Source organism: Chaetodon trifascialis, chromosome 24 (genome assembly GCF_039877785.1).
Source record: "Chaetodon trifascialis isolate fChaTrf1 chromosome 24, fChaTrf1.hap1, whole genome shotgun sequence".
Classification (NCBI taxonomy): domain Eukaryota; kingdom Metazoa; phylum Chordata; class Actinopteri; order Chaetodontiformes; family Chaetodontidae; genus Chaetodon; species Chaetodon trifascialis.
Genome location: NC_092079.1, coordinates 13,744,875 through 13,767,374, shown reverse-complemented (window position 1 = coordinate 13,767,374; position 22,500 = coordinate 13,744,875). Strand labels below are relative to the sequence as shown.

Sequence of the window (22,500 nt, the reverse complement as noted above, 5' to 3'; positions counted from 1 at the left end):
AGATATTAAAGTATAAGTACTCACTCTGCAGTAAAGCGTCTGCTGTGTCTGATTTCTGCTTCTATGTGACATTATTGGACCGTTCACACTGAAGCTTCGACGTTAGAGCTACTGCAGAGGCCGGCGGGGCCCCACGCGGGGGTCGGGCCCCTCCAAAGGGTCAGCAGATCAACCTGAGGGGTCGTCAGGTGATTAAGAAGAAGACCCTGTCAGAATACTCTAAAGCAGTATTAGCATCAACCTGTGTGTATTACTCTAGCATTCTATCATACACACACCGCGCCGTATGTGCGTGACGTTGTGTATTAATATTTATGGGACAGATAATTCAGTTTTGGATATTGTGACTCAGTTTCCTAAAGAAAGCTCAGCTTCTCCATCTTTAGAATAAATCCTGCTCTGCTCGCAGTTTCAGCTGTGAATCGCTTCGTCAACGTGCAACACGAATAAAGTTTATTTGAATATTTCCCTGATGTATTTCAGTCCAGGTGAGAAACTCAAAGCTTTGCTGGAGTTCACGTCATTTAATCAGTTGGATCATTTAAAATCCCGACCTATATTTGGACCACACAACTGGTGTGTCCTGTCCAGGCTCATTGTCTGCCAGCCAAACCTTTCACGGTGCGTTCAGGGGATTCCAGAAAAGTCTGGAAAGATCAGTGACCGTGCAGCAGTCACCTGTGCGTTCATGTGTGGAGGGAAAATGTCACTTAACTGTGAACTCAGGTAGAATTGAACACATTTGAGTCTGTGTGTGTGTGTGTGTGTGTGTGTATGTGTGTGATCCGCCACCCGTCGGTGTTCAATTTCAAGTCCCAAAAATACACCTGAGCACACAAGCAGGCAGTGTTTGTCGGGTATTCAGAGCACTGAGGAGGAGGCCCAGGAGAGCTATAGATAGATACACCCCCCCTACACACACATCTGAGCCAGGCCCACAGCAGTGAAGCATGCTGGGAGTCCTGGGGGGGGGACAGGTGTGCAGGCCAAGCAGGGCAACTTCGAGGTTTGATAAATTTGGATTCATGTTACTGATCAGAGAGAGGTTTAAATACTGTGGTGGAATGTAACAAAGTACAAGTACTCAAGTACTGAGTACAAACCTGAGGTACTTTCTAATTCTACAACATTTCAGAGGGAAAATACTTGAAAATGTAGTTTTGAGGAAAGCTGTTCACTGAGTGGCTGGAGGAGCTGAGGTAAGGTGGGGGTCTGACGGGTTTTTGGGGGTCGAGGGGGGTCGAAGCCTGTGGGTGCTGGGGGGGGGGGGGGTCGCAGGGGTCCTGCCTCTTTGACTCCCATTGCCACTCTGGGGCTCCAAAGGGCACCATCACCCCCACCGCCCTCCTCCGTCACCGCGCTCATCCGGATTCCACCGAGCGGAATTTCCCAGCATGCTCTGCAGCACAGCTGACCGGTTCACGGGTGGGTGACATTACATCACTATGACAACCACGGCTCGGGTGAAATAAAAGAAGGAAAGTTTCAGCTTTAATGAAGTAAAAGTATGTGAGTACTATTCAAGTACTTAAAGTAACTGAACACTACATGAAACATTCACATAATGAGAATATCAAGTTGAAAATGTTCAAGGTGTAAACGAAGATAATGCTCTAATTTTAGTCAGAATATGATGAAAGTTAATTGATTTTACAGGAAACTTTAATACAATAATGTAAAGCTGTGCAGAGTTGGATGAGGTGAGGCTGGAGGGTGGAGGGTGGAGGGTGAGGGTGAGGGTGAGGGTGGAGGGTGGAGGGTGAGGGTGAGGGTGAGGGTGGAGGGTGGAGGGTGAGGGTGAGGGTGAGGGTGAGGGTGGAGGCTGGCGTGCCAGCAGACAGACAGCTGAAGCCGACGCTCCCCTCCTCCACCCAGGCCCTCTGAGGGAAGATGATACTCTGACCTTCCTCCTCGCTGCCGGCTCAAAGGCTCAGTATCGCCTGAAATCTGTCACAGCAGCTTCCAAATGTTTGCAAATCAAGATAGAGACAAGAGACCTTGAACAACTCCTGGATTTCAAGGCTCTGAGATACAGTTCAATGCTGTTCAATGAGGCCCACCCACCTCAGACCCGCTTCACCACCCATGCACCAAACTCCAGCCAAAAAACAGAGCGTTTTACAAACCGGCCTGTTGGAGCGTAAACACAGACTCTAAACTTCTCTTTATGTCACGAGGAGCCGCTCGCTGACAGAGGCAGGACGACGACCTGCAGCTCTGCTTCCATTGGCTCTAAAACTACAACCGAAATCACTACAGAGCCGACAGGAAGGAAGGAAGGAAGGAAGGAAGGAAAGAAGGAAGGAAGCCAGAGGAAGCCGACCGTCTGAGGAGTTGTGACGGCTGACGTCTCTTGGCAGGACTCCTGAGGATCTTTGAAAACCTCCTCAAACATCAACACGTTTTTCTTTACTGATCACTTTCTGTCATTTTCTGGCCCAAAAACACCTTCTGCTGTATTTACTCTGATACTTCCTGCAGATTGCAGATCAGTCCTCTAATTCTTGCTGTGTGCAAACAGCAGTCAGATGTGCACAAACCCCTCTGCATCTCAGATGAACTGTGCTGCATTATTGATGGTCTCCACTGATGTGACAGCGAACAGGAAGCTGCTGGTTCAGGCTGTGCTTTCATGCACGAACCTTTTAATCACGACAAACAAAGACATCAACATGGAATCTGAACGAAGCTGAAGGTGTTCGTGTGTTCTTTGTGTGCATGAAACGGCTGAAATGACTTCGCTCCAGACCCGAGAGTAACCTGAATAAAGTCTCACAGCGGGACAGAAGAACGTGGCACATGGATGCTATTTCATTGAGCTGCAGCTGCTATTTAAAGTTCATTCAGAGCTGCTGAAATGATCCATCGTGGCCTGAAACAGCAGCACCAACAAACTCTTCCAAGTGACTGTTCAGTTCATCTTTTCAGAGAGTTTGCCGATTTGCTCTCAGGCACGTTCAGATGGATTAGCTTAGCTTAGCACAAAGACTGGAAACAGGTGGAAAGAGCTAGCCTGACTCCACTCACACGTATGAACGCTGAATTCATACCGCACACACTCGATGGCCACAGCGGCCGCCAGACGCTTCCACCAGCCAGACGATGCTTCCAGACTTGATGCTAAGCTAAGCTAAGCTAAGCTAAGCTAAGCTAATAACCTCCCGCCACGAGCTGTGCTGTCCTCAACACACAGACATGAGGGTGAAAGTGAACGCCTCGTCCAGCTCTCGCAGACAAAGCGAGTCGCTTCGTGTCGCTGCTGCTCGGCTCCTTCAAACAGAGCTCGCTGCGACCTGTGGCGCTTTGAAAACAGAACTTCAAGGTGAAAATGAAAAGACTTCACAAGGAGGAGACCTGAGGTGAAACATGTGCAGCTGCTGCGAGGAATGAGGAGCGTTGAGGAAGCAGCCGCTCGAGTTACGAGCGTCCATCTGCAGCTTTGAGTCTCTTTTGGGGTTTTAACTGGAAACACGTGCAGCAAAGACCAACCAGGAAGCTTCAGGACGGACGGACGGACGAACCAACGAGGTGTAAAAATGAAGTCTGTTTGACTGACTGACAGCGCTCCTGCTGCGGCACGGAGCTGATTAGAGGCTAAAACCTCGGCAGGCTTAGGCGACGTGAGCGATTAGGACAGACAATAATAACTCAGGCTGAACAGACTGTTGGTCGGGTTTCACTCTGCACCTCTTCCTTTTCTCTGCAGCCTCTGGTTGCTCAAACACACTGCGGTGGTGACCACATGTGCAGAGAGCGTTCGGATGCTCGTGTCTGTTTGGTCATTTGAAAGTGAATCACTAACACTGACGGAACACTTTGAAAAGCTGACTTTGAACATTAAAATTTGCTCATTTTTTCACTGTGTTTGCTGCTCGTTAACAGGTTGAACTCAGATTTGGGTTTAATTTAGAGATTTCATTTTATTAAGGAGTTTAAATGGGTTCATGTGAGGATTAAAGAGGTTTAATGGGTAAAAAAAAAAAAAAACCTTAAATACAGTAAATAGTGTTGGATTGAAGCTTTAAGGCCCCTTCAAGTGACTGGATGGCTTTCCTGTAATTTGGTACATCTTAAAGGGATTTAACACTGTAAAAACCTCATTAAAGAAGCTGAAATGTTATGAAAGAGTGAACTGAAGGTGAAACTATTGTTAAGCTTGAAGGCTTTTGGAAACACGGGTTCACGGTGCCCTCACAGGGGAAAGATTCATTTAGACCCTGAAACGCATCAGAGCACCCGGACACGCAACGATCCGCTGATGAACACATGAAAATCAGCCCAGTCAGTGCTCATTAGCGCGTAAATGAGGGGGAAACGTTGAGGCGTTGGGTTTCACGGGGACAGGAGGACAGGAGGACACGCTGTCCTGCTGCCATGCGAGCTCGCTGAAAAGTTTACCTTCTCCTGCGCTCTGGTCAGCCTCTTCTGGACGTTGATGGCCAGCTTCCCGGCGGTGACACCTTTCCCTGTCTCGGCCATGTCGCGCGGCGTGGACGGCTCCCCGGCGGTGTCAGGACCAGCGACGATGAAGACGACGGACAGGCGGGACAGTCGTTGAAGGAGACCCTTTTCCTGGAAACCGACGGTGCGTAAAACCCCCACGAAGGGCGACTTGGCTCCCTGCGCGTAACTCTAATCCCGACGACAGCTTCTTAAAGGTGCAATGCGTAATTTAATCCGGTTTGTGAGAGACAAACCAAAAAACAACAAAAAGCAGATGGAGTCTGGAGGACGGCGCAGGGGACAGACTCAGATATCGTCCTGCTCTCGGCTCTCTCTGTTAATTGATGAAGACTTGAGCTCGATGTGGAGAGATATTAGGTTTCCCTCTCAGTCATCCTCTTAAAGGCGCAGCAGGTTGTTATTATTAGCCGACATCTGTTGCGTCCACGCAACTGGTGCGTAGCTGTCTTTACGCGCGGCTTTATTTACGCGCAGAGAGGTTTCCAGTCCGATATGAGCACTAAACCAGTCCTGATCCCTCTGGAGACGCGCGTTCAGCACACACACACACCCCACACACGCGCCTCTCAGACAGGAAGCCGGCAGGTGTCAGTAAAGGTGCGTTCACGTGTCATCAGGCGCAGTCATGAAACGACACTCAGCTCATTTCCATATAATTTAATTTCAAAAATAAATCTTTTTTCATATTTCTTCAGCCACAACAACTTCATAAACATTATTGGATTTCTGTACACAAACACTTAAATACACTCTATCAACGCTCACCTTAAAACTCCTCTAATTAACTCATTTTAATGAGGCCTTCAGATACTTTAATGGAGTTTTAATATATGTCAACATTTTCATTGATTACCTGCTTCCTTTAAAATACCTTTAAACTCACTGTAACTTCCCCGTAATTTGCACATCACATGTTACATATTTAACAAATCACTCATCAGTTTCAGGTGCTGGTGACACTGGTTCATGCTCAGGTGTGTCACAGGTTTACCTGATTAAAGGTCAGCTAACTGCATTATATAAAGGCTTTTTAAGGGCTTTTTTTTGAGGGCTATAAACTCATGCAAACCATCAAACCCTAAAGTTTACCAGAAAACATGAGAGCCATCCTTTCATTTCTACCTTAAAAGCGCCTTTATTTCTCATTTAAGTAGGAAATTCAGGATTGGCTTTGGTGCCTTGTGAAGGTGACTCCATGAAGAAAAGCCATTAAATCATCTAAAGCCAAACTTTAAGAAGACCTTAATCTGTTTATGAAGGACTTTGAATGAATGCGTTTCAAACAGAAAAGTGTTTGCGGAGTTTTCAGACTCAGGGTTTATTCGAAGGTCTTTTGGGATTATTGTTTCATGAGTTGTGAGGATTTAAGCGTCACCAGACGTCTTTGAAGCATCGGCACGTTTCTGAGTCTGTTCACTCACAGCTTCTTCTTCGCCCTCTTTGTCCTGCCTAAAAAAGTCCCATCATGCCTCAGCAGGAACCCAGACGTCTCCACCTGGTCGGGTGCTTCCTGGTCCCGTGCAGCTCCCCGGGCTTGTGTCTGGGTCATCCCAGTCTAAAGTGAGGGGTTCAGCTTTGTTTGTTTTGGTAAAAGCGTCCACCGTGTTACCTGCTTTCCTTCCTCACCTGTCGTCCTGAGCCACGCCCAGTGGGTGGAGGCGTCCTGAGTCCAGCAGCATCCTCCCCAGCCAGTGTAAGAGCCGTGAGTACCAGTGGATCCCGTCACTGTGGCTCCCAGTGGATCCAGTCCAGCTGTGGATCAGCCGGAGCGGCGAGAAGGCCCAGTGAGCCAGGGAGTGCTGCTCCACCACCGCGTAGCAGGACGCCACCACCCCGTCCACCACCACCGTGCCCTGCTGGGTCAGCGGAGCGAACGCCCCCCGGCTCTCCCTCACCCCGACCCGGGTGATCCGAGACAGACGCCCCTCGCTGTGCCTCCAGCCCGCTTTGCCCTCCGACACCAGCACGCACTGTCCAGGCCGGGCGTCGCTGGCGTACGCCGTCCTGAGGGCGCCGCGGGCCGGCACCGCCCCCTCTGAGCAGTTCCCCTCAGACACAAAGACCAGGTGGGCAGCGGTGAGCGAGAGGCGGGCTCCAGCTTCTGTCTGCAGGGTGTAGAAGAGCTTCCGGGTCACGGGGTCACGGTCCAGGAAGGCCAGCACTTCACTGTAAACCAGCTCCCCGCTGCCGTCGCCGCCCACCGAGGCCAGGACGCGCTCGCCGGGTCGCAGGTCGCTGATGGACTTCTGACCGCCGCCCTCCAACGTGACCGAGGCCTCGCCGGGGAAACAACCTCCAGATTTAGCCGCCACTGAGTGGTCTGAAAGAGAGAGAGACAGGAAGCTTAAACAGGACGCAATATTCCTGAATCCACCAGGAAAAGAACAAAAACCCATTTTTCACTCAAAACGACGGCACACGAGATCTGAGACAATCAAATAATTTGATCTAAAAAGTCAAACTCTGACTCATCTCATGATTTCTGACCATCTCACTGTGACATTTCTCACATTTCTGACTTCCTGCCATTTCAGAACTTTGACACGAGTAAACATTTTGAATCATTTCTGACTCATAATTTTATTTTTACTGTCTTCTGTCGTTTCAAACATTCCTCTCCTTCACACCGAACAGCCTGATCAATCCGTCCACTCCCTTCAGTTAAATATTGACCTTTTCTTTCCAACACTTCACGAACAATAACGAGACAAAAGCTCCCGTTTGCAGCCCTGAATGATGAGTGTGTGTGTACATGTGTGTCCGCGCAGGACCGCACTCGGGACAACATGTCCGGCTCTGGAAAGTGACACTCGAGGACGTCTCGAGTCTATCTGGGATAAATATTTGGGGAAGGTAGGAAAGCCAAGGCCAGGTGATAAGATAAGTGACCTGGAGGAGGGAGGAGCAGAGAGGAGAGCAGGCAGCAGGTTAATCATCGCACAGAGAGACACATGAGACCGGTCGTCCTCCGGGACGCCGAAAACGTCTCCGCGCAGGCTGGACGAGAGGGTTTCCACCGTCAGCTTCACGTCTCTCTTCACATGTGAACATTCATCATCGTTTAGCTCAAGATTTGTTCTATTGATCATTAGATTCTCATGTATTTCGATATTTTCAGCTGAGCCAAACAAGCATCAAGTTCAAAGATTCATGGAAAAATTCTGAGATCAATCAAGACGATGAGAAGATTTCCACACTCATTGAACACTTATCCAGTCAACAGATCTGTGGTGGCAGTGAGGAGCAAAGACATGAAGAAGAAGAAGAAGAGGTGGAGGAGGAGGAGGAGGAAGAAGAAGAAAAAGAAGAGGTGGAGGAGGAGGAGGAAGAAGAAAAAGAAGAGGAAGAAGAGGAGGAGGAGGAGGAGGAAGAAGAAAAAGAAGAGGAAGAAGAGGAGGAGGAGGAAGAAAAAGAAGAGGAAGAAGAAGAAGAGGTGGAGGAGGAGGAGGAGGAGGAAGAAGAAGAAGAAGAAGAGGTGGAGGAGGAGGAGGAGGAGGAAGAAGAAGAAGAAGAGGAGGAGGAGGAGGAAGAAGAAAAAGAAGAGGAAGAAGAGGAGGAGGAGGAAGAAAAAGAAGAGGAAGAGGTGGAGGAGGAAGAAGAAGAGGAGGAGGAGGAAGAAGAGGAGGAGAAGGAGGAGGAGGAAGAAGAAGAGGAGGAGGAGGAAGAAGAAGAAGAAAAAGGAAGAAGAGGAGGAGGAGGAAGAAGAAAAAGAAGAAGAGGAGGAGGAAGAGGAAGAAGAAGAAGAAGTGGAGGAGGAGGAGGAAGAAGAAGAAGAAGAAGAAGAGGAGGAGGAGGGGGAGGAGGAGGAGGAAAAGAAGAAGAAAAAGAAGAAGAAAAAGAGGAGGAGGAAGAAGAAGAAAAAGAAGAAGAAATGGAAGAAGAAGAAGAGGAGGATGAGGAAGAAGAAGAAGAAGAAAAAGGAAGGAGAAGAGGAGGAGGAGGAGGGGGAGGAGGAGGAGGAAAAGAAGAGGAAGAAGAAGAGGAGGAGGAGGAGGAAGAAGAAAAAGAAGAGGAAGAAGAGGAGGAGGAGGAAGAAAAAGAAGAAGAGGAAGAAGAAGAAGAGGTGGAGGAGGAAGAAGAAGAGGAGGAGGAGGAAGAAGAGGAGGAGAAGGAGGAGGAGGAGGAGGAGGAAGAAGAAGAGGAGGAGGAGGAGGAGGAAGAAGAAGAAGAAAAAGAAGAAGAGGAGGATGAGGAGGAGGAGGAGGAGGAAGAGGAAGAGGAAGAAGAAGAAGTGGAGGAGGAGGAGGAGGAGGAAGAAGAAGAAAAAGAAGAAGAAGAGGAGGAGGAAGAAGAAAAAGAAGAAGAAGAGGAGGAGGAAGAAGAAGAAGAAAAAGAAGAAGAAGAAAATGGAAGAAGAAGAAGAGGAGGATGAGGAAGAAGAAGAAGAAAAAGGAAGAAGAAAAAGGAAGAAGAAGAAGAGGAGGATGAGGAAGAAGAAGAAGAAGAAGAAAAAGGAAGAAGAAGAAGAAGAAGAGGATGAGGAAGAAGAAGAAGAAGAAAAAGGAAGAAGAAGAAGAAGAGGAGGATGAGGAAGAAGAAGAAGAAGAAGAAGAAAAGGGAAGAAGAAGAAGAAGAGGAGGATGAGGAAGAAGAAGAAGAAGAAGAAAAAGGAAGAAGAAGAAGAAGAAAAAGGAAGAAGAAGAGGAGGATGAGGAAGAAGAAGAAGAAGAAAAAGGAAGAAGAAGACTGCTAGCACAGATGGAAACAATCTAATAATAATTGTAGATGTTTTCTGAGGAAGGAAAGTGACTGAACGAGTTTGTTTGACCTCCATGATTTTCACCTTGAACACCTTTAAAAGATTAACCACAGAAATCTGAGAGCACAGGTTCATAATACGAGGCCAACACAACGTTCCAGGTATTAGACTGTGCCGAACGGGCCTCGTCGCCTGTCACAGAGGACTGAACGTGTCTGAATTCACACTGAAAGGTTAAAAATGGCAGGAAACACCTCCTCCATGTTGGTTCCTTCATCAGACCGGAGGATTTCAAAGGGTCTGACCTCAAACAGTTTGACGGTGACATGAGTTACCTTCCTAACTCTGCTGCTGGTTCATTTCTCGTGTTGTTGATGGAAAGCAGCAGACTGACGGCAGAGCTGTTCGCTTTTCTCACTTCAGGCCGTCTTCATCTACAGGGTCCTGCTGTTTTGCTGCCCCCTAGTGGTTGTTTCCTCTTGCTGACTACAGTCCAGCTGCCCCCCTCCCCGTGAAGACCTCTACAGAGGACTTTGGGGGATTGTTGGCGTGGAGCTCATCAGTTAAATCTTTTCCTCGGCTGGCTCCATCTTTCTTCTCAACAACCATTTCTTTTGTCTTGTTTTGAGGAATTTTGAGGAAAAACAGGAGAAAAAAATGGAGAAATCAAAAACATGAAAAAAAAATACCAACTTGATTGGTTGCCCCTCTGATCAAGTCAAGGACTGGGCCCTCGCAACCCGATCTGGGAGGGAAGGAGAGAGGAGGAGGAGGAGGAGGAGGAGGAAGGGAAAGAGATGAAGTCAGAAAGAGGGAAAGAAGAGAAGGAGAATCTCAGTTACTACTCAGTGTCAAAAGTGTCACGACTGTGCGACTTCAGCACGCCGGTGGCTCCGCGCTCAGCACCACACGTGTGCTACTTTTCACGCTCGCTGCACATTTGCACATAACGTGGAATATGTTGAACCTCAATGTGAGTGTGCGTCATCCTGAACTCAGCCGCTGAGGAAGAGGAGAGGGAGCTGGTGCAGCCTTCGGCCACGACGCTGCTCTGGCTGAACTCACGAACTGTCATGAAGCTACAAGCTACTGAACCTGAGAGGAAGTGGAGCTCAGCATAAAAACACGATGTGACAGTACTGTACATTTATGTTGTGGCTCCAGTTTGAAGTATTTCTACTTCTTTTCTGAGCAATCTGACTTTTTGGTTCTGCAGTGGCTTAAATACTGCATTACCCATGAGCCTCGGCTGGTGCTGGTATGGAGGAGAAGCTACTCAGAGGCTTTGTCATTGGAGTAAGGAACAAACCCTCCACCACAGTGGCTAAATCCACCTGAAACTGACTCAGGATCTGCTGATTGTCCCTGTTAGCATCAGCTCACTGTTAGCGGCGCATGCACTCGAGTTTTGAGCTCAGTGATTGGACGTTTCTTCCTGAAGTGCAGCCTTTTCTAATGCATCTTTCGTCCTGCTGATTCAACCTCCATGTCCACTCCACCTGCACCGTCTGACACTGTCTATCACCTGGAATCACTTCTTCCTCTTCGTGTCATGTGCTTAGCATCGAGCTGCAGCTGAGCGCTCTTCCAATGATAATCTTCTGTGTGCTTTCCCAATCTAACATTTGCAGAGCAGCTTCACTGCAGTACACTTTGCTCCATCAGGACCTTCAATGTCCTGATTTCTACGCTTTCCTCCACCTGACATGTGGGCGCCTCTGTGCGAGGGAAGCAAAGAAGCCACAAACAGACAGAAGCCAACGTTTAGACGTGACGTGGAAGTTAGCCTGACCTGAGGAAACAGGGTGAGTGGGTGACGAGACGGGTGAAGGAAATGTGAGAGCTAGCAGGCGCCCACAAACGTGAGATGCAAGCGGGTTAGCGGTCAGGGACAGAGGAGTGAAGGAGATGTTAGAGAGGAAGGGAAAGGCAGCGGCAGCCGTCAGCTTGAGCTTGACACACTGAAGCAGCATGGATTCTGGGTATGGTCCCGCTGACCGTGAACCGGCGTCGCCGTCACTTCCGCTGAGCGTAACCTTTAGCATGTTCTTCCTGCTCCAGCTGCACTGAACCCATGTCGTTAGAGCGCTTTGCAGACAGTGTCGGCTCAGTTTGAGCACGTTAAAACCTTCAGACTCGCTCAGTAAAAACGTTTTACAGACATTATTTTCAGGAGAGATGCAGCTTCTTTCCTGACTTCTTCGCTCTGACCGTGACAGAGTGTTTGAGGTGGCCTGCAGGTTCAGAGTTCAGCAGCCTGACCTGCACACCAGCAGGCGCTCTGCAACATCTCCATTTGATTCAGCAGAAGTGCAAATTTCAGGTGTGTCCTGGCTCACCTGACTTGACGCTGCAGTGGATGTGGGCCTTGGACTCGTAGTAGACCCAGTCGAAGCCGGCCTCCACCGCCAGCCGCGCCAGCATGGCATACTTGTTCCGGTCTCGGTCCGACGTGGTGATGTCCACCGCCCGGCCCTCGTAGTGCAGCGACTCCTCCGAGTGGTGGCCGTCCTCGTCCCAGCCCTCGGTGACCCGCAGCCGGACCCCGGGCCACAGGTTCATCACCGAGATGGCCAAAGAGTTCAGCTTGTCTTTGCAGCGCTGCAGCAGAACACACACAGCTGTGAGACGGACGGACGGATGGACGGACAGCACACACACACACACACACACACACACACACACACACACACACACACACACCTGAACTTTTAAACCAATCAGACGGCAGCAGGAAAGATGTATTCCGCTCGCGCCCACCCCCGCCAGGCCAGGTCACCCCTCTCCCCCTTGTCTGTGGCTGCAGCCTACCCACAATGCACCCCTGCTGTCCCAGCTCGGCCTGATGTTTGCTCTCTGTGGTGAGCGAAGGCAGCTATGTTAAGGATGGATGGAGGGGTGATGGGGGTGAAGGGGGGCTATGAGGTTATAGGGTGGTGGGGTGATGCTGGGGGGAGGCGGGGGTGGCTGCTGCATGAACAAGACGTCCTCAGCGTCCCTCTAAACCTGGAGTCTGGTCAGGGTGAGCAAACAGAAGGTGAGAGGGCCGATGGAAGGACTCATTCAACTCCCTGCTGCGCTCAGATAATGATGCATTCACGGGCTGTGGGAATAATGGCCGTGGCGAGGTGGCTCATGTTGGACCTGGGCTGTGAGTAATGCCCCCACCTGGCCTGTCGAGGGCGCTCTCACTAGAAGCTGGTTCTGCTTATGTTGATTTAAACAGATGTTCATTGAAACCTGATAAACTCCTCTGAAACATCTGCTCACATCTGGTCAAATCCTGAGGAGAGCGGTTTTCTGGTCAGTGAAAGGTCACCAATGAGCGGCCTTTCAGGGCTCCATGAAGAGGAGAGTCTGATTTCACTGACAGCACCTGAAGGCCGCGTGACTTCAGGTCATTTGTCATTTTCCTGCAGTCCCTGAACGCGTCTCTCATGAAGAATCTCAGCCTATTAAGAGTGAAAAGTGGGATTAAACGCTATAAATGTCTTTTTCCATGTTGGCTGTGATAAGAATAGCTCGTGGCTCGGTGGCCACAGACGTCCACTGTGGATTTGAACGTCTCGTGTTTTCTCTGCGCGGTCAGAGCAACGAGCTGGACTTCATAAATCAGACGATAGATTTTGTTGGTTTTCCTTTCAAGGTATACAGATCGCCGGGGGTGTCTGGGGGAGCGGGCTGAGCAGTAAACCGCTGGCTGCACAAACATTGGACGCGCGGGCTGACAACACGCGCCTGTGCGCACCTTCGCGCTGCAAAAAATGTCCGTCTGAGCAGCTCACAGAGACTCGTGTGGCGTCTGGAAGTCTTGTTGACTTGAGACGAGGGGACAGAACCTGCTTGAACAGAAAGAGAAAGAATAAAAGAGTCTTCTCTTGATTCAAGCATCCTCACATCAAAGCGCGCGCGTTGCTTTTCTTTCCGCATCGTGTCCGCGAGAAATCCTGAAAATTACACATCACAGATTGGAAATTACTGACATGATCTGTCACTTTTTACATTTCTTTCCATGATCTTTGACAGAAAGCTGCACTGAGTGAAAGGTGGAGTGAAACAGGAGGAGGGACACTGCAGCGGCTGGAACAGTCGCGTCTGTATGCAGCGCGGCGCCCAGGAAAAAGCGAATAAAATCTGTATAATTAAGGCTTCAACACAAGTGAAGTGGGCTATTTTTGCACATGTGCGCTGCGAAAACAAACAAAAGTAACGCGGAATAGTAAAAGACAAGCAGGAGGCTGTCTGCTGCGGCTTGGAGCCCATAAATTGTGCGCAGGTCAGCGACGTTGACGCGCAGCGGCTCCGGGTGCGCGCTGCAAAAAATGTACCGTTTGGAAAAGTTTCAGATAAAAAATTGTGAACTTCAAGCGGGCAGATTTGATCTTTCGTGCCTTTTTAGAGTTGAACTTCTTGGAGTGAAACACCCTGAGAAAAATCAGACAGAAAAATGAAGTTCGCTGCTTTTGGAAAAGAAAACTTGATTCACGATCATCCGCACTGAAGACAGAGAACGAGCTCACTCCTCTTCCTCAACCTCTGGTACATTAGCTGACCTGGACGCAGCTGAAGCGAGCTGCTGCTGCTGCAGCTCTGGATATTTCTTGCAGTGCGCGCAGCGAGGTGACAGCTCCAGGCGGGAGTGCGCGCTTTCATTCCCCACGTGGGTCTGTGGACATAAGCGCTGCCGCTCGGGGAGGAAGCCCGCGGTCACAAGAGCCAGATATAAATACTTTATTCCCGGGGAAATTGGGAGTCAAATAAATTCCACCCGGGGCCACATCAATGACGGTGTCGTAAAAATTTTTGACAGTCCAAAAGGCGACTGTTAACTCTGGCCAGTCGGGCTAAAAACGAAACGGTAAACATCAGTACACGCTTGACCCGGGCTCTAACCAAATACGACTTTTGGCTGTTTTTCCACCGAAAAACATGATGTAAAACAGAGGACATAGTGTTTTAATTAAGAGCGACCGCTTTTCCATACATTTTTAGACGGGGTTGCCCTCTTTTACGCACGAGCTGCCCACAGTGAACCTCTGAGCGCTCTGCGGAGCAGAGGAGGAGAGCTCCGACTCCAACCGTCACCTACACAATCCAGATACGAACTCCACTGTGTCAACAGCTCAGGGACTTTACAGGAGGCTGAAGAATGAGCTGTGCAAACAGCCAGACTCTGTAATCAGATTCTGCGAGAAAAATCCACCTTCAATTCATTTTCACCACAGAAACGCGTTAAAACTGGAGTTTAAGAAGAGTGAAAACGATCCTCCGATGAGGCAGCTGCTGTGGTTTCAACCAGGTGACGTTTGAGGGCTGTTGGATTTTATTCAGATTCTTAAGAAAATGTGAGCTAGACACATTTTTGTGTTAAGACTTTTTTTTCCCCATGACGAGCCTTGAGTCAACAAGAAATGCGGAAAAGATAACAGCGTCCACGCGTTTAAAGACTGGGCAAAGTGCACCAGCAATGCACCAAGAAACCTCTTAAATAAGCAGGTCTGGTGGTGAAAAGCCCAGGCTCAAAGGCACCGCGGCAGCTGGGAGCGTTACCTGTGTCATCATGCGGTCTGCACCTGTGTTCTCCTCATCCTTGAAGATGATGTCGGGGTTGTAGTTCGGTGTGAGCTCCTTGAAGCGCTCAGAGTTCCGGGTTATTTTCCCTTCGTATCTCCCGCTGGCCCCTAAAGTCTTCTCGGCCACGTTGGGGCTGAACTGTTTGTAGGCGAGCGGCGCGAGTTTCCGCGGTGACCGCCTCTTGCCGTAACCTCTACCCGGTCCGCAACCCTCGCTGACCGGCGAGAGGAGAAAGGCGCACCCGGCGAGGCACGTCACCAGCGTCGGGAGCAGCATTCCGCCCCGGGGCCGGTATGTAACCCCCCGGCGGGTGGCCAAAAATGTCACCGCTGTATTTCTGTTGATGTGTGTCCTCTCGCGTCCGTCCAACTTTATAATTTTAGAGCGGAGGTAACGGAGCAGGACTCATTCCCCGGTCCCAGAAGTGGCCATTCCCGGCGCGTAAAAGTGGCCGGTGCGCCGCTGGAGACGAGCTGGAAAGACTTGAACCTGTCCTCTGAGCTGCTGACACTCTCCTGTCCCGAGTGCACGCGGAGGCAGGGGCATAAATAGGCGAGGTGAGTTTATCTTGGCAGGCAGGTTCAAAGCTGTCTCTCTGTGTCGAAGCTGTGAGAAAAGGGCTACAGACAGACGCGGAGGCGCGCGGTGCGCAGTCTGGCTGCGCCTGTTGGGCACGGCGGTCAAAGGGTGTCCCCGCAGCGGTTTCTGCCTCGGGTTTGTTCTCAATGCGTCCCTGTGGCGCAGGGCTGTTGGCAGAAATGGAAATGGAAGAGATCCTACTACAGTACAGATGAGGTGCCGCGAGAGAAGAAGAAGACCGCGCCCTGCTGGACCTGCCCTCTGCTCCGTCCTCTCCTCCCATCGGGGTGGCACAGGCCCCGCGGCCGCCTTCATCTGTTTATTGTCAGCCGGAGCTTCAGCCGAGAGGACAGACAAACACCGAGCCACGAGACCGACCGGGCTGGCGCGCGCTCACTCTGTCCTTTGGACCCTCGTCTTCGACTTGAGCGCAGGTGCGCGCGTTCAGACCTGCGCTCCAAAACGTTCCCACCCCCCCACCCCCCCGAAAGATCTGAGACTCTAGTGACACAACAGTCTGTGATGAAGGTGAGGAAGAAACAAACCTCTGAGCGGTGTCTCACTCTGCAGGCGCCTCCTCAGCGTCCCTTCAAGGCCCAGGACCCCGACCTGGTCTGCAGGGGAACCTGTGGAGGTCAAACCATTTCAGGCTTTTTTACTGAAGTGTTGAAATTCACTATTTTCCATGAACTCAGTTCCCAGAGGTGCTTTGTGGACGCACCACAGCAGAGAGCACCGAGTTCCTCCAGGTGAACATTTGCTTTTTCTGAATGCGAAAAGCTTCATCCTGCTTTGCATTCGGCTCGTTTTGAGCTCCTCGTGGTCCCAGATCTCACTTTTACTCCTCAGGAGCTTAAACTGAACCTCCAGAAAATCTAGATATTACCACAAAGTGAAAGACTGGATGGAAATGATGCAGCGAGTCAGAGTGAATGAGAGGCGCCGTGAGTCCATTCAGTCATACAGAAATGTCTGGTCAATCAGACAGAACACAAAAGAAATCAGAAGTCAAAAGTTGGAGGATCGCTCACATCTCACCTGAAAATGTCAGGATGTGATGTCACAGCTGAGCAGGAAGTAGAAAAATTTAAAAAAAATCAACCTGAAACTATCAGAAAACTGATTTTATTTGGTGTTCAACGTCTGACAGTTTGACACAGACGGACGGACAGACAGACAGACAGACAGACAGACAGACAGACAGACAGACAGACAGACAGACAGACAGACAGACAGACAGATATGGACAGACAGAAGGACATGCAGACAGATGCAAGTCCATCGCTGGGGGCCAAAGTGGGGTCTGAGGACCCCCAGAGGCCTCAGAGGGCCCTTCAGGGGCCCAAAGTGAGGTCACGAACAGATGCTGTGATTCTTCTCTGAGCAGGATTTGAGGACAAACGGTCTGAAGCGAGACCTGCCAGCAGCTGTCAGCAGCTGTCAGCAGCTGTCAGCTCTTATTTGGAATCAGAAACGTCTCTTGTGCTTTTCCAGCGAACGTGAGCAGCAGCAGAAACTCCTGAAGTCCTGCAGGCAAACAGTGACTTTTCAGCTCAGACTCAGTCACATTCCCGAGAGGCTGCAACACCTTGAGTCAACATGAAAGAGGAGGGCGGCCGCTCCATCGACCGCCGTCAGCCCGTGACGCTCGTCCGTCTGTCCCAGCGCAGGAGGACAGAGGACACTTCAGAGCAAACACGCAGAGGCTTTCAGACAAAAGACGCGTCGATAAAAAGGACAGAAAAGCGACTTTTTGGACAAAAGTTTGAGAGACTTTGTTCAGAACAGACAAAGACAGCCATTAAAATAACAGTTATGTCTTTAATCCACAGCTTCTGCTCTAAAAATCCAGACTTTATTTGACAAAATTGATTTAAAATCTGTTTGACTTCTAATCGAAAAGACGCCTTTGAATGAATCACATTAAAAACAGCATCAAGTTAAAAAGTTAAAAAGTCAGGAAACGCTTTTAAGATCATTTTTCATCAGAGGTTAAAAAGCACTTCTGTGCTGCGTCCTGCTCAGGCTCATCTGAACAGCCCCACTTTCTTCTTCTTTGGTTTGGAGGACGTTCGCTCTGCAGGGCTGGACGGGGCCGAAGGACACTGCAGAGGACAAAAAGAGGACAGATGTGAGACTTTCTCATGGTTTACACTCTTTCTAACGCTCCCGCCTTTCATCGGACACAGAACTGCATGTTCAGACTTTATTACTCCACTTCCTGTGTCCTCTGTCCTACCTGGACGGTGGGTCTGTCGGCCATCTTGGCTCCAGCGGCATTCACCTGCGTGTTGAGGCTCTGCTCTGCGTCCTCACCTGCCTCACAGCTGACAGAAACACCTGGAGTCAGGTGTTCACATCGTTAGCTTCTTTACATGCATTCACCCTGTTTCCGTCTCACAGAGGAACAAATAAAAACAGATTTATTCCACATCGTCGCCAGAAACTGTGAAAAGTGAGAATTCTTAATCAAACTCATGTTTCATCAACGCTTCCAGACGTCAGCAGGAAGCTTCTCAGACTGACCCAGAGAGGAGGCGAGGTCCGGGTCCTCAGCGGGCGGACGCTCGTCCTCACACAGTTTGCGTTTCTGAGCGCGTGCGTCCTCGTGGGCGACGATGGCGGCGTACAGGTGCTGGAGGCCGGCGTCGAAGCCCGGAGCGTCCCGCTGCTCAGAGCGCAGCAGAGGAAGAGCCTGATGGGACGAGAGGAAGAGCGATGACTTCCTGTCGCCACGGTGGCCATGTTGTTCTGATCTGACTGATGTTCAGATGTTTCCACGCTGAGAGCCAGCTGATTGGCTCAGCTCCTCTCTCTCTCTGCGTGTCCTTAACTGCTCTCAGATCAGTTCAGCTCTGCAGAAAGAATCAGGTGAAACACCAAGCTGCCCTTTTGTCACAGCTCGGTGCTTTGGGTGCGTCTGTTTTACGGCCCTGTCGCAGCAGTCACATGTCCGAGGCGTGACGGGGGGGGGGGGGGGGGGGGGATAAGCCTCTACTCAAAGCTGCATTATTGGTCCAGTGACAGCAGGTCGAGAAGCAAGCAGGAACAACTGAAACACACACACACACACACACACACACACACACACACACACACACACACACACACACACACACACACACACACACACACACACACACACACACACACACACACACACACACACACTCAACCACAAGCCTGACAGATAAGGGCGCGTGTAAACTCCTGCGACATTATGCAAACGCACGGCCGGCGCGTAGAAAAACACTCGCTGTTCACTAAATCCTTCTTTTCCCCCGATGGAGGACAAACTCTCCAAATTAGCTCCTCAAATATTGACCGGGAGAAATTGGTGGTCGCGCTCGCTGTCAGGGCAGAGGGGCTCCTGAACACACGGCGGTCAGGTTTGGAGGTTTCGCATTGATTTATTTTTGTTATTTGTTTGTTTAAATATCGTAAAAATAAATGTAGATGCTCTGCTGAGGCTTCGCTCTGCTTTGGGCACAGAGAAACCAATGTGCTGGGGGGGTGGGGGGGGAGGAGAAAGCCCACCTTATTCTCTCTTTTTATTGACTCCCCCTCGGCCCCCTCCTCCCCACCAGCAGCTCACTTCACATTATTTGATGTGAAATGTTGGATCCGGCTGAACGGTCTTATTTGATCCTCGTCTGTGCTACAGAAGCCTGTTTCTGCCAAAAACAAGCGGAGGAGAAGTTTGGCCTGATTATGAGCTAGTGGACATTGTTCTAATGAAGAATGTTAAACTGGAAGGTGAAACACACTCTCAGCCAATCACATCGCTGCTCGAAACACCTTGAAACAGCTGAGCCAATCACAGCGGCTCCTTCAGGACCTGAAGCTGCAGAGCGGAAATGGTCGCTCACCTCACGGTGTGCTGAAGCTCTCTGTGTAAGTGCGTGAACGCGTTTCAATAATAAATCATGACGCGGGGCCGGAGAGGCGGCGGCGCGCAGGATTAACGAGCGCCGTTAAGCCCCGCGGCGTGTGTGCAGAGGTGTGTGCGGTTCTCCTGCGGCGGCCTCGTGGCCTTGGCGTGTGATTTAATGCAGGTACACACAGAGGACGCCTGTGCATCACGCCGCTGCGCTCCGACGCCTGCGAGAGGCTGCAGGTCAGACAGCGAACGGGAGCTGCTGCGGGGATTTAAAGAACAGAAGAAGAAGGTTTTCCCGCAGCGTGAGCAGCTGTGGAAAACATAATGCAGACGGACTTCAGTCACCATTTTCATTCAGTCAGCCAGTTTTTTTTTTTTGGCTGAGGCGGGCTTCCATACCTCCCTGTATTTTAGGAAAGGTACAAAAATGGCCGCAGGGTGTGAACACCGCGGCGAGGGGATTGTTATGCGCCGCCGGCGACCAGAAAGGAAACACAGCCGAGGATAAACAGCTGATTACAGCAGGTCAATAACCTCTGGAAAGTTCCTCCCTGCTCTGACAACAGAACAAAGTCCTCCAACAATGGAGGAAGCGGGCGCAGAGGAGGTGGAGCGCTCACCTGGCGGCCACCCCTCCAACCCGCAGGAAGCTTCAAGCGTGAGGAAGGTGATGAGAGGAAGGTGATGAGAGGAAGGTGATGAGAGGAAGAGCAGCGCTGGCGGCGCGCTGGCGGTTCTCTATTATTAGCAGGTAAACAGCTCTGCTTTCAGAGCGCTGCTGTTGTGTTTCAGGTGCCACAGAGTCTCACTCGCTCTCCCTCATCCTCATCCTCACCTCTGCCGCTGACCTCATGTTTACTCTCCCTCGTTTTCTCTCGCCGTGACCTCAGCTTCCCGTCCCGCTCGAGGTCAGCGCCTCGGAGAGAAACTGGATGGATCGGAGGAGGAGCGCTCTCTCACTGATGTTTGGGAAGCTGTCAGCCACACCTCACGGCCTTCCTCAGAGGATGAAGATGCTCCACTGACGTCAGGGTGACCTGCAGACATCGTCCAGGAGCAGAGACAGAGCCTGAGACACACTCATGAGGACACTCAGTCTGCTCATTTTCCCATACGCTCACACACATCTCGTCTTCTTTTTGCAACCGTGGAGTCGCCCCCTGCTGGCCATCCACGAGCCACGCCGTGCTTTTCAGGTTGAGGAGTGTCTTGCGATGCCTTCGCTGACCTGAAGCGAGACAGCTCCGTAACAGATGAGTCAGAGTCAAACAACCGAGACAATGCTGAGACGCTGGAAACACAGAGGACAAACGGTGACTTAACGCGAGCGGACAACACCAGCGTGATGTCTCCACCGCGCCTTTCAGCCTCTCCCATGATCCTCTCTGCTCTGACGTCATCCACACCTTCACTTCATTTACCTTTCACCTGCCCTCTGTCCTCGTCCACTGCGTCACATGTCCCCTCGGGGTCGTGACTCACAGAAACGACGTCCCGTTAACAACACGTCAGCAGTGAGCGCCGTCACGCCGCGTCCTCGGGACAAACAGCCGCCTCCACATCGGACACGAGAAGACGGACGGCAGCTTCTTTTAGCGGCTCTATTCAGACTGCACGGCCGGTTTGAATGATGAACTGGGTGGACTGGGATGAACTGGGCTCTCAAACGTGACAGCGCTGTCCTTAAAGACATGAATCAGGTTGTCATGAGGCGGTCGGTGTCGATGTCACGCAGCAGTCGAGGCCTTTTTCCCGTCTGACGACAAACGCTGTGAAATATCATGAAAACCCAGTAAAGGTGTGACTGGGCTTCTGTTTTCCTGTTGGTTCCTACTGGTTTTAATGGTTCTCCTTAAGCTCTCCCACTGTAACGCAGTGAAAGCAGGACGTGTGGACACTGATTGGGACCTGATCCTCCGTCAGCGGCAGGAAGCCTGACGTGTGTCTGTGGCTCGCCTTCAGTTTGGCGCCGTGCGGCTGTCACAGGAAGCGTTGAGTGTCACAAATAAAACACGGCATTGTGTCCGACGCGTTCACGTGCCGGCGAGCGCTGCAGCCGTGTTCTGCGTCGCTGCTCTCATGTTGCTCGCAGTCTCATGATGTCTTTGCGGGACGCCGCACTCGGCCCGTCCAGGCCGGGGCTCGGCCCAGCGGCCGGCAGCTGCAGAGGGGGAGCGGCCCGGCCACAGAGCGCCTAATTACAGAGCCAGAGCGGGGACAACCCTGTGGAAACTGTGTGCAACTGACGGAGGAGGAGGAGGAGGAGGAGGAGGAGGAGGATCCACTGTGTGTCCACGAGAAACAAGCTCCAAACTAATGATCACTTTCATTACTCGCTCGTTTGTTCCGTCTGTAAAATGTCAGGAAGTAAAAAACGTCCATCATGAGTTCCAGAGACATTCAGTTTACGAGACAGTGAACGTCACGCTGGAGGAAATGATTGACAGATGACTTCAGAAAAGCTTTGTTAGCTGGAGAGAAAACTGCGAAGCACAGAGCTTCATCATCTCTGGCACTGGCTCCTCATCATCAGGCCACAGCAGGCCTCAGACGGCGAGGAAGCAGCATGAGCCTGACGGCCGAGCGGTGGAGGACAGAGCCTGCAAGCTAAACACACCTGGACACCTGTCTGCGTCCAGCAACACTAAAGAGGCCGACACAGCAGCGTCTGGTGAGAGGAACCTGCTGTGATCTTTAGGACGAGCAGCCTCAGCTTCACACCCCCCCCCCCCGCCAGCCTCGCCTTCTTCCCCCCCGGCCCCTGAATTCCTCAGCTCTGTGAGATAAAGAGCCGATCGCTGCTGTTTATGAGCAGTCAATGATTGACTGAGGAGAGGAGGAAGAGCAGAGGAAGAGCAGAGCACGTTCACAGCAGAATTAGCACAAATCTTCTCCTCGTGGCTCCAGCAGGAGGAGGTGGAGGAGGTGGAGGAGGTGGAGGAGGTGGGGGAGGTGGAGGAGGTGGAGGAGGTGGGGGAGGTGGGGGAGGTGGGGGCGCCCTGAGCGAGCGCAGCGCAGGTTTCCGTCGTCATTAAATGAGGTCAGCGCGTTAATACCACGGCGGCGCAGCCAGATCGGCTCTTCAGCCATTCTCAGAACCCCTTCACCGTCCAGGAGCTTCCTGCTGTGTTTGCCTCTTCGGCAGACATTAAAGGAGTCAGTATCTGCAGCTCCTCTTCGTCCTCGCTCACGTTTGGCAGCTCAGAGTCAAAGTGTGTGTTTTGGAGTCCATCAGCCGCTGTGGTTGCACGATGAAGACACAGTTTCCTGCCTGCTCTTAACTTAGAGCCTCAGCTTGAAGCAA

General features: G+C 51.0%; 3 protein-coding genes across 4 annotated transcripts in view; all 3 read right to left on the bottom strand.

Moving 5' to 3' along the window:
- bin1b (bridging integrator 1b) overlaps positions 1-4,819 on the bottom strand; it is a 12,254-nt gene extending 7,435 nt beyond the window's left edge. Inside the window, exon 1 of one of the 2 annotated variants that reach the window (XM_070957573.1) lies at positions 4,399-4,819. In XM_070957573.1, coding sequence (XP_070813674.1) covers positions 4,399-4,479 — 81 coding nt within the window. In that variant the 5' untranslated portion in view covers positions 4,480-4,819. The remainder of the gene's footprint in view (positions 1-4,398) is intronic. The other variant, XM_070957572.1, reaches the window with a different exon arrangement.
- A 1,251-nt stretch (positions 4,820-6,070) lies between these two features.
- On the bottom strand, positions 6,071-15,573 carry LOC139327933 (indian hedgehog B protein-like). Its single transcript, XM_070957969.1, has 3 exons — positions 14,714-15,573; positions 11,503-11,764; positions 6,071-6,784 (listed from the first exon to the last, which is right to left on the bottom strand). The coding sequence occupies exons 1-3, from the start codon at positions 15,011-15,013 to the stop codon at positions 6,087-6,089; spliced, it is 1,260 nt and encodes a 419-aa protein (XP_070814070.1). The 5' UTR covers positions 15,014-15,573; the 3' UTR covers positions 6,071-6,086.
- An 853-nt stretch (positions 15,574-16,426) lies between these two features.
- Positions 16,427-22,500, bottom strand: part of nhej1 (nonhomologous end-joining factor 1) — a 12,137-nt gene continuing 6,063 nt past the window's right edge. Inside the window, exons 7-9 of the mRNA XM_070957968.1 lie at positions 17,843-18,011; positions 17,556-17,656; positions 16,427-17,421 (exon numbers count right to left, since the gene is read on the bottom strand). Coding sequence (XP_070814069.1) covers positions 17,344-17,421; positions 17,556-17,656; positions 17,843-18,011 — 348 coding nt within the window. The 3' untranslated portion in view covers positions 16,427-17,343. The remainder of the gene's footprint in view (positions 17,422-17,555; positions 17,657-17,842; positions 18,012-22,500) is intronic.

What these genes read in the sequence shown, in the direction of transcription:
- LOC139327933 (XM_070957969.1), bottom strand. Translation starts at nt 15,013, where the DNA reads ATGCTGCTCCCGACGCTGGTGACGTGCCTCGCCGGGTGCGCCTTTCTC. An exon ending in CAGACCGCATGATGACACAG is followed by an intron (nt 11,765 to 14,713) that starts GTAACGCTCCCA and finishes GTTCTGCTGCAG; the next exon opens with CGCTGCAAAGACAAGCTGAA. An exon ending in CCACTGCAGCGTCAAGTCAG is followed by an intron (nt 6,785 to 11,502) that starts GTGAGCCAGGAC and finishes TCTCTCTTTCAG; the next exon opens with ACCACTCAGTGGCGGCTAAA.